Source organism: Gavialis gangeticus, unplaced genomic scaffold (genome assembly GCF_001723915.1).
Source record: "Gavialis gangeticus isolate Ggan-Ray unplaced genomic scaffold, GavGan_comp1, whole genome shotgun sequence".
Lineage (NCBI taxonomy): Eukaryota > Metazoa > Chordata > Crocodylia > Gavialidae > Gavialis > Gavialis gangeticus.
The window spans coordinates 9,793,706-9,803,722 of record NW_017729018.1 but is presented as its reverse complement, the minus strand read 5'-3'; the positions used below and the strand labels follow the sequence as shown (position 1 = coordinate 9,803,722).

The 10,017-nt window shown below is 56.5% G+C and overlaps 1 protein-coding gene across 15 annotated transcripts in view; it reads left to right on the top strand.

The window, feature by feature from the left end:
- Window positions 1–10,017, top strand: part of PTPRS (protein tyrosine phosphatase, receptor type S) — a 208,540-nt gene that overhangs the window by 175,618 nt on the left and 22,905 nt on the right. For all 15 annotated transcript variants that reach the window (XM_019513459.1, XM_019513454.1, XM_019513453.1 and 12 more), the window contains 2 exons: window positions 3,883–3,980; window positions 6,669–6,792. In XM_019513459.1, the coding sequence (XP_019369004.1) occupies window positions 3,883–3,980; window positions 6,669–6,792 (222 nt within the window). The remainder of the gene's footprint in view (window positions 1–3,882; window positions 3,981–6,668; window positions 6,793–10,017) is intronic.

Genomic DNA, 10,017 nt, shown 5'->3' with positions numbered 1-10,017 from the left:
GTTTGTATGTGTGTTTTCTTGTTCAAGAGAGCTTCTTCATTCATGCAGAAATTTCATTAGCAAATTTCCTGCTTCATGTCCAAAAGGTCCAAAAAGAACTTCCAGTAGTGCTGTGGGTTTTCACTTGTTCTCCTTTTTGTCTGTCCTCCTTCCTACTTAGCTTCTCTACAGTTAGTTCCAATTCATTCAGAGAACATATGAAGTAGGTTATTTCTTCTGTATGGTAGGGTTAGCCCAGACAAGCTAGGGTCCAGACAGGCCATTTCCAGCCTGCAGCGGTCTTGCTTCCTAGCTTGAAGCTGATGCAGGCAGGGCTCTTTTTGGTCCCCCCCTCCCCGCCCCCACGACTTGCACGGGAGGCATCATCCAGCTGTGCTTATTTTCCGAAGATAAACAGCTCTGGCCCGTATCACAGATGTCAGGGTAATGTTTCTGTTGACTTGGCTGGTACACAGAGAGTTGAGGCTTTTGTGATAAGATTAGAGAGGGACTCCAGTGATTGAAATGCTAGATGAGAGCCTCCTTGGAGAGACTTGGCCCATCCAGGCTCCAGATCCTTTTTATTGTGTGCGAGGTCCTTAAACACACACTATTTTTTCAGACTGAAGCAAATAAATATCGAGGGCCAAATTCTGCCTCTGGCTAGCTGCTTGCAGACGTGGACTTTGCTATAGCTGCTGCTTGGGCTCCTGGATGATAGAGTTGGACCAGGGCTCTGGCCAACCTCATCCAAAGGCTGGCATTCAGCAGAAAGGCTGTCTCACTTCTTGAATGTAGCTTCTGACAGTGTCCAGCAAAGCAAACTCTTCCTCTCCCATGTTGCCCTCCGGGGAGCATGGATGCTTTCCGACCTGCTGTTCAAGCCAAGCCGATCCCTTCCTAAACCAGTTTCATCGCCACGGAGGTAAATCCTAGACTTGCTGCTGTTCATCCAGAGGGCCTTTGGGCTCAGGCCGACTAGCGCCTCCCAGTCCCTTTGCTATTGTGGAATCGTACATGGGTCAAGAGGCAAGTGCAGAGAAGTAGGATGGACCCTGCAAGGCATTTTCTTTTGCATTGAAAAGTATTTTAATTAATCACAGGGAAGTCAACAGCCCCACTGAAGAAGTGGGTCTCAGGCCACGGGAGCCAGGCTGAGCGCTTCTAAAGTATGTTTAATGCAAGCCCACGCTTCCCCGTGCCCTGTCAGCAGAGAGTCCCGTTCAGGATCATACCAGGAACCCAAATGCCCCCAGCAGCTTGATCAGGAAAGTGCTTACTCCTTTTAGCCTCTTTTTTTATTATAAAGAGCCTTAGAAATTCATCTGACACGGGACTTTCTGTCCTTAGTGAGGACAAGAGGCATGTTCCCACGTACTCGCAGCTGGGCTTTGTTTAATGACTAGGACAGGCGTGCGGGGCACATGCCCGCAAAACCCAAGACCTCTTCCAGGCCCCAGTCACACCAAGGGGTTTTATGGGAGCCCTGGCAAAGCAAGTTCCCCCTTAAAGGACAGTGCGACCGCTCGTGCCAGGGCTGCCCCATGGGCCCTTCCCACTGGCCTTTGCGTGGCCGGGCCAGCAGACGCACCTCGCACTGTGATTTCCAAGCCAGGGAGCAGCTGGTTTTCTTGCTTGTTCATTTTTGTTTTATCCTGCGTGTTTATTGTTTGGGATTTAATTTATAACTGTGTTTCTAATTGCTCTTCAGCTAATAATAATCTGTAGCTCGCTGTAGCGGAGTCAGATTCAGGTGCCAGCAGCTGGGCCATATGCTGGCGAGCTGGCATCTTGCCTGCCTCCCACCCCAGGCGGGAAGGAATCGGTGAGGAAGGCGATGCGCGCAGTGCGGGCAGGTGCCAAGAGTTACTGCGTGTGGGGCGTAGCTGGCTACCAAGCAAGTCGAGTGCCTGCCCCTCACCAGCACCTCGCCCCAAGCCTTCACGAGCTCAGGACACGCTGTGCTGCGTGAGGGGCGATCGCATTAGCGCGGTCCATCTCTCCCATATGCGCCATCCTTTGCTCAGTTGGATGCGTACATGTTAAATGAGCGGTACGAACTGAACCACCCCCACGCACGCACCTTCCTGCTTTGCAGGCACTGCCGAGATGCAGCTGGCTCTGGCACGGAAAGCAGCCACCCCACAGGACAGGGGAGAGTAGGGAGCGAAGCAGCATCCCTGGTCCAGCTGCAGCTGGCGGGAGCCGGGTAGCCAGCAACCCGCCTCCTGTGCCCCCTTTGCCTAAATAGACCTGCAAGGCTGCCAGTGGAGCCCCTTCATTTGTTTCTGACTCTTCTTTTCCCTTGTTCCTACCTTCCCACGTTGGGGAAGGACGATTAGTCAGCTCGGGGACAAAGGCACCTGACTCGTGGCTCCGAGCCGGGGCCAGCGCCCCTCTCTGTGTGCTGCGACGCTGCCCCAGCTGCAGGTTTCAGGGGTGCCCCCCCTCTCTAGGCCGCACTGTAAAACTGAGGACCGTCATGCTTTGCTTTGCCATCTCTGTGCTGAGTTTTCGGAGTATCCGACCATTCTGCCGCCACTGCTCTGTCACACGTGACCCCCGCGGGGCTCGAAATTCTCCCCGGCCTCCACCCTCCCCTTCCCATCCCGCGGGCGCTGCGGTGGCTTCTCAGAAGGTTGCCCGTGCCCTGCCTGCTGCCCGGGCCCGGGGCGGGCAGGCGGAGAGGAGGAACCCCTGGGACGAGGGGATCTCATGCAGACGAGCAGAGCTGGGAAAGCGTTTCTAGTCGTGCTGCTCAGGCGGGAGGGGGTAGAGCTGTACCGGGGCACCTTCCCCAGGCCTCAAGCCAGGCTGTGCAAAGTGTGATCCCAAAACACCAGCTCCTTCCCGATTCCCATCACCCTCGTTACCCGCTGTCGCCTCAGTACCCAAATGCCAGGCTCCCCCACGCCCCAGCTCTTGCTTGCAGGGCCAGTCCCTCGCTCTGCAGGGCCCGGTGCTGGTCTGAGTTCAGGGGGGCAAGGTGACTGGGGCTCTTGAGGAGTCTTGGTCTGTCTAGTCAAGGTGTTCATTAGGTGCCGCGCTTGGAGGTGTCTTCCTTGCATGCTGGAGGGTGAGGAACCCCCTTCCGGACCCTCTTTGTTCGGAGGATAGGGCCAGCAGGAGTTGGGTGCACCTCGCCTCCTTTTGGCCCGCTGACGGAGCCAGGGGGAAAAGCAGCCGGGGGGGAAGGATCCTGCTTGGAGCCATTGTCAGAGTAGGAAGCTGAAGAAGCTGAACATACATTCGACATGCCACCAACGGGAGATACGTTCCCAGAGCTACAGCGACATTGCCCTTTCCCTCCTGTCAGCCGGGAGGTCGATGGCTGCAAATTTGGGGGGAACGGTCCCAGGAACACGGCGGGGATTACAGTTGTGTGTGGAGCCAGGGCAGCAACTTTTTGAAAAGCCTCCCAGTTCTCTGCTCCCCTCCGCCTACCACCTCTCACCCCTCGCCATCAGCCAGGCTCAGCACTGCCCCTTCCCTCCCGTGGTGCTGGCGCTCGTTTCCACCCCTCCTGCGCACGGGCCATGCGCCGCGGAGGTGCCTCTGGCTGAGGCTGCTCATTTCAAGTCCCCCATTGCACTCACTAACAAGCATCTGCTCTTTTGGGGTTTTTCCTTTCGCGAATGGGGCCATCACGGGGCGGGGGGAGACGCTCATGTTTCCTTTGTAACGTCCGAGGACACAATTTCGAGCCCTGAATGTTCTCTCTTCTAACCTCCCTCCTTTCATTGCAGATCTTACATTGTAAAGTTTTTTTTTTCCCCCCCCTCCCCTTTTCTATATTTCTTCTTTCTTCTAAACTATGCAACATTTACAATGGGTTGTTTGGGGGCTTTTTTGTTGGTTTGTTTTTAATGCAATGACATTTTCTCCTGCTGTCTCTTCCCCCAGGTATGCTCAGCCACCCGCCGATCCCCATCGCCGAGCTGGCAGAACACACGGAGCACCTCAAAGCCAACGACAACTTGAAATTATCCCAAGAGTACGAGGTACGAGCAATAAGGCATGTAGCAAGAGACAGCCACGCTGCCGGGGGCACCTGCTCGGCTCTGCTGGTTTCCAGAGGGTAGTGGGCACTGTGGGCAAGGGCAGTTGTGCGGAGCAGCACTTAGGTTTTGAGCACTTTGTATTGTCCTGTCTCTGCAGCGCCTAGCGCAAGGGGGTCCTGGTCCAGGACTGGGGCTGCAAGTTCCTGCTGCCATGCACAGGTTCTGGAAAGCGCAGCCAAAGGGGTTTCCTGATCCCACGTGTTTGAGGCCTGTGGGCGGCAGGCGCACGGCCACCTCCTCGACTGCAGGGACGGTGAACTTGCTGTCCCTCAGTGATCCCGTGGAGGCGTGGACATCTCGGTGGTGGCCTTACCCCCTTCCTCCCGCCACAGTGGCCAGTCATTAGGAGGGTCCTTTCGGCCCTGCTGATAGAGCAGAACGAACAGGAGGAAAACGGTCTGGCCATACGTCGTGGTGCATCCAGGTGTCCCCATAGCCACGAGGCTCTCGGCTGCTCTCTCCGCAAGCATTCACCCGCTTGAGCGGCATTTGCACAAGTCCACCCCCAAGCGCATCGGGTGCCCGCAGCACATTTCCGGCTTCTCATGCTCCACCGTAGCAGCCAGAGATTGCCCAGGGCGGGCAGGTGAGTTCAATCCTGGCATGACCCGCAAGCCCAGCGGTCGCCTCTCCTGGGACACGGATGGCGTCATTAGCAAACGGACCATACGGCTGCATTTCTTTTGTCCAGAAAGATGTGCTGATAGTTTTAGACCATGGACTATGGTCTAGGTTGTCCGGGTCTGCCCCCAGATGGTTCACAAACAGGGAGGCCTGGGAGACTGAACGGTTCTGCAGTGTCTTTCGTTTGGTGGTGGACAAAAAGGTCCCATCGTCGCAGCTTGTCCCCCATCTAAGCGTGCATGCAGGGTGGGGAAGACCTTTGCTCTGCTGGGGTCTTTCACCCCCGTCTTGGAGTTAAAGGAGTGCATGGAAGCCAAATCCAGTTAATATGCTCTATACAGATTTCAAAGGCTCATTTGCATAAGGCAATATCCCAAGTGCCCTGGCTTAGTTCCAGCACAACCTCCTCTAGTTGGGGAGCCAGAGCTAAACAAACAGCACTAATGAAATGAATGTGAGGCGAGATTAGAGGGATGGAGAGCAAACAGACACATTACAACAGTATAAATACCCATTAGTTAGAAATGCTCCGCAGCGAGAGAGCAAGAGGACATTAGTGTCGTGTGGTGTTGTACCGGCTCCGCCACCTCCTCTCAGCTGCACGGCTCATAAAACACACCCCACGACCACCGGGTCGGAGCCGCACCCCGGAAGGAGGGAGACGCTGGGGGCGAGCGCGGCGCAGGGAGGGCGCGCACAGAAAGAGCCCGGAGCTCCTGCCGGCGGGCGCCAGGGGCTGCTGGGCGAAGCGGGCCCATGCGCAGCGTGCCCATCCCCTTGCCCTCCGGGAGGGGCGCAGGCTGGATGCGAAGCAAACAGCAGGGACTGCTGCGGCATGTGCTGCTGCCAAGGCTCTGATTGGAGCAAACCCCTCCGGCTCTGCAAAACGAGGAAGGAATTAAGCCCTTGTTTTATTTAATTCTCTGGCTGAGGATTTGGAGGTAAACGTAATTAACCTAATTTCCATATCTGGGACAGCTGGACTTGAAAAAACACGAAACCTGGCATAAATCATCAGGACAGGCGGAGAGGATTTTTCTCTCCAGTGCATTCTGCTGTTTACTCCTTTATCCCTTCTAGGAAGGGGCCGCTGGTGATTCATTTCCTTAGGACCAGACTCCTTAACCCCTGTCTGCCTGGGGAGATGGGCCACTGCCCCTCCTGCCAAGTGAGCCCGTGCCAGCTCTTGAAGGGGCACGCTTACACTCGGGCAAGAGCCTTCCCCGTTCCAGAGCTCTCTGTCTTGCCTCCAAGTACCCCAAGCACTGACGCCCCATCACCCCTTCCTAGGGCTGCTTAGTTCCCTTCCTGCTGCCTAATATCCAGCTGCGACGGGATGCTTTCCCCTGATGTTCAGCCTACATTTCTTCCCCGCCCATTGGCATCCCATTATAGCTGGTTATAATCCCTCATTCGGCCCTCAGTCATCCCCCCCGAGGTTTCCACCCCGCAGGTGTTGTTAGACTAACGCGTTGTTTAGCTAAAATACATGCAGCTTTGGCTCTTCTCATCTCCGCTCATGAAGCCGTCCCAGCAGCGTCTGCATCAGCAATGCTGCCTGCAGTTCCTCCATAGTTTTCTGGATACGCAGGACCCAGAAAAGGCTGCCTTCATCCTTTTTCCAGGCACGGTCATGCTGGAGCTGTATAGAGATGAGGCATCTCCCTGCCCTGTGACGCGATGCCTTTGCACCTGCAGCCTGAAATGGCACTGGCAGGTCTGCGGCCATGTGGCACTGGCATCATGTCATGCCACTGCCAAGTGTGTGTGTGGTTGTGGGGGTGAGGGGGGGAGAGCATGACGCACGAAGGGCAATGGGAAAGGGGTCGCACTCCATCACCGGGATGCAGCCGAGAGCAGGCAGGGTCTGTCGGTTTGGGAGGTGAAGCCATAGCAAACGCTGGGGTCTTCAGCTGGGACTCCAGCCCTGCAGACACCCAGGGGCACAGCAAGACCCACAGGAGCTCACTCTTGACTGCACTGTTTCCTTTCCGGTCCCTCCAGTCCATCGACCCAGGCCAGCAGTTCACTTGGGAGCACTCGAACCTCGAAGTGAACAAGCCCAAGAACCGCTACGCAAACGTGATCGCCTACGACCACTCCCGCGTCATCCTGCTGCCCATCGAAGGTAACTGCTGCGGCTTCTGCTCGTGCACGTTAAGAGGAGCCTGGTGCTGTGGGGGGTGCTGGGAGCCGTGGCCCACTGAGGCCCCGTTCCTTCTGCCCCTCTGGCTGACTCTCCTCTCACCTGCTCACCCAGGGAGCAGCAGGCCAGAAGGGAGGGTCTTGCACAAACTATGAGATTGGTGCCTTGTTGGCGCGTCCTTCATTTCAGAGTTCGTCTAGTTAGAAGCTCTCTTCCCTTCATGTCAAGCGAGTTCTTCTTGTAGCTCCCAGCTGGATGTATTCTGGAATTGAAACGTATCCAGAGGTGGGTGATAAGCAGGGTGCTCAGGACGGGTGCAGCTAGGCCTGGCTGGAAACACTGTCTGCAGAGCAAACAACTGTGCCATTGCATGTGCATCTGCACTAGCTCGCACAGATTACAATAGGAGCGCTCACTCGGGCTTTGGTGCAGGTTGCGTACACCTGCAGAGGACTCTGGGTACTTCCAGAAGGAGGTAGCCTGTATGAGAGCCTGTAGCGCTGAATGCCCCCTGCCGTTGTCACCTACAACAGCTACCTGGGTCTGTCGTATCAGCACTTCTGACACGAGACGACCTGGGTCTGCTTCTACTCAAATGCTTAAGGCACGGGGTGGGGGGTCTTTGCTTCAGCAGTTTCCTGATCTTCTCATGTAGTGACAGCCCTGGGCCATTTAGCAGCTGCGCATTTTGCTGCACTGGTCCTGGTTGTCTCCAGCCACCACGTTAAAGATGCAGCTCTAACAGAGGCCTTGCAGTGGAAAGCGATCCCAGACATGACCCGCTGCTCTCGCCCTCTTCTGCTGCACATGGATGCATGGGTTTGCCATTCGCGGGTAGCCTTGCGCAGTCAGGGTGCGTTTATCCAGACAACTAGAGTAAAGCAGATGTGAGTTAAGGTCCAGTGATCCTGTGGCCGAAGGTAAACTGGAGTTTTCCCCCCCACCCCACTTGTCCAACACGTATGTGATGGAGGTGGGACACTGGCAATGAAGTTCTGCCCAAACACCTGGCCCAGGTTTCGATCTGCAGTGTCTGTGCTGGAAGGGGGATCGTTAATGTGACAAAGACAACTGTGGCTCAGCCGCTTTTCCTTCCAAGACACCTTGCAGTACCTGCTTGAACTGCAGAGCCAGGCTTCGCACAGCTGCCTGCCTTGTGCTAGAAAAGAAAGGGGGAGGGAGAGGGGCGAGAAAGCGCACGGTCCTGCCGGCGTTGAAAGCAAAGACGGGGCGAGCACCGGCTCCCTGCGCAGGAGCACTAGCCAGGAGAGCACTGATGTAAGTGCAGGGACCGTCTGGAGTCGCATTCAGTCCTCGAGCTCCTGCAGCGTCCTAGGGTGACAGTCTGCCGGGCTCTGGGCGGGTGCTGCACAGACAGGGAAAGGGCAGGCGTCTCTCATTCTGCCCGGGCAAGCTGCCTCGGCACAGACCTGCAAGAGGTGTCATCTCTGCACCCTCTGCAAGCCAAGCAGCGATGGAGCCAGCAAGGGCACGTGCATGCATGGAGCTGGATTCATGCCACGTAGGCAGGGCAGAGCCACCAGCTGGTAACTGCTTCCCGTCCAGTGCTTGCCCTAGTTAACATGGACGCTGCATGTGTGCAGCAAGGCACCCTGTCTCCCTTAGGTGCTTCATACTGTTCTGCCTCTTTGGTCCATCCCCAAGCCCTGGGCACCTCCGTGTTAGTACCGGATACCCGGATGGGGATGAGCCCGTGTCTGCGTGACATTAGGCTAATGACGTGACACCCACCAGCTCCCGGAAAGGAGGCCGTTTGCTCCTGTGGTCTCTGGGCAGCAGTTGTTTCCTCCCATCTCGTGCAGCCGTTTTCCTGTCCCTTCGCACGCTCAGCCCGGGTTACGAGGAGCGCGGAGGGGCAGAGGAACAGCTTCCCAGCGGCGCGCGGAGATCATTGAAGCCACAGTCGTCTGCCCCGGGCTGGCTGGCACAGCCCTTCCCGGCAGGCCGGCGGGATCTCCCAGCCGTTGTTTAAAGTTCTGGCATCAACAAATCCGCAGCGTGTTGGCTCCGCCAGCTCGAAAGGGGAGGGAGGTAGCGGTTTTAATTCAGCGATTTCCCTGTAACAAGGCCTGTCACGCAGCAAAACATTCCCGGCACTGGCCACCATTTTAAATTACACGGCAGGCCCGAGGGGAACGGGTTGGAGATTAATTCTGGACGCTCAGCCTTATTTGTGCTCGTGGTGCTGTGACACAGACGCTTTCCCCTTTGAATTTCTGAATGGTGGGGGACGGGAGCCCTCCAGAAATTCAATCAAAAGCCATTTTCCCCAGCACCTGAAATCGCCCGCTGTCTGTGAGGCCTGGCGGGCAGTTCAGAGTGGGTTTGCCCGGGCACGCAGACAGCACGGCCCTGTCGTCTGCATGCAGCGGTGTGACAGAGGACTTGAAACCCGTTTGGTGTCGGTACCTCTCTCTCCTCCGAGAGTTGAGCTAGGCGCTAATGTGGGGAGCGCAGAAGCTCGCCTATGCAGCCGGCTGCTCTGCTGTACGTGGGAGTGGGGCGAATCTCCAAATGGCTTAGTGTTTTGGGCCAAGCCAAAGGGCGTCTCTGCAGCTGAGCTGCGACAGATGCAAAGCAGCGTCCCTTCCACGCCTGGCACAGGGGCCTCTCGCCCTGCACCTCCTGCCTCCACCAGTCACGTCCGAACCTCAAAGACTGGGCAGGCAGCGGTAGCACAGCACAGGTTAACCTACGCAAACAAAAGACCATCCTAGAATGGCCGGATGTCGGTTAAAACAGGTCGTGCTTTGGTATTCAGAGCCACCTCCTCCCTTCGCAAATCCCGGCCAGGTCTTTCTCCATCTTGCCCAGCCACGGCACAAACGGCCGCTTCTAAAGGCTTCTTGCTGCTCTGGTACCTGCTGCAGAAATCCCACGGCAGCAGTGCAGGGCACATCAGCTTCCACCCCAGGATGTCTCTCTCCTATGGTCAGTGTAGTGCATAGGGGTAGCCAGAGGTGATGGGTACCTGAAGGCTGCAAGCTCTTTGCAGCATGACCTGTCGTCCAGTTCTGCGTATGCAGCTCCTAGCACGGAGAGGGAGGGTTTCTGAGCCAGGAGCTGTGGCAGTGCTTCTCAGAAGCTAGTTATGGTTTGGTACCTCATATCCCCCCCCCCCCCCCACAAAGGGGGGGCTTTCTCTGTTATACAGATTTTTACTGAGGAACCCTTTTTGGGGGGGCA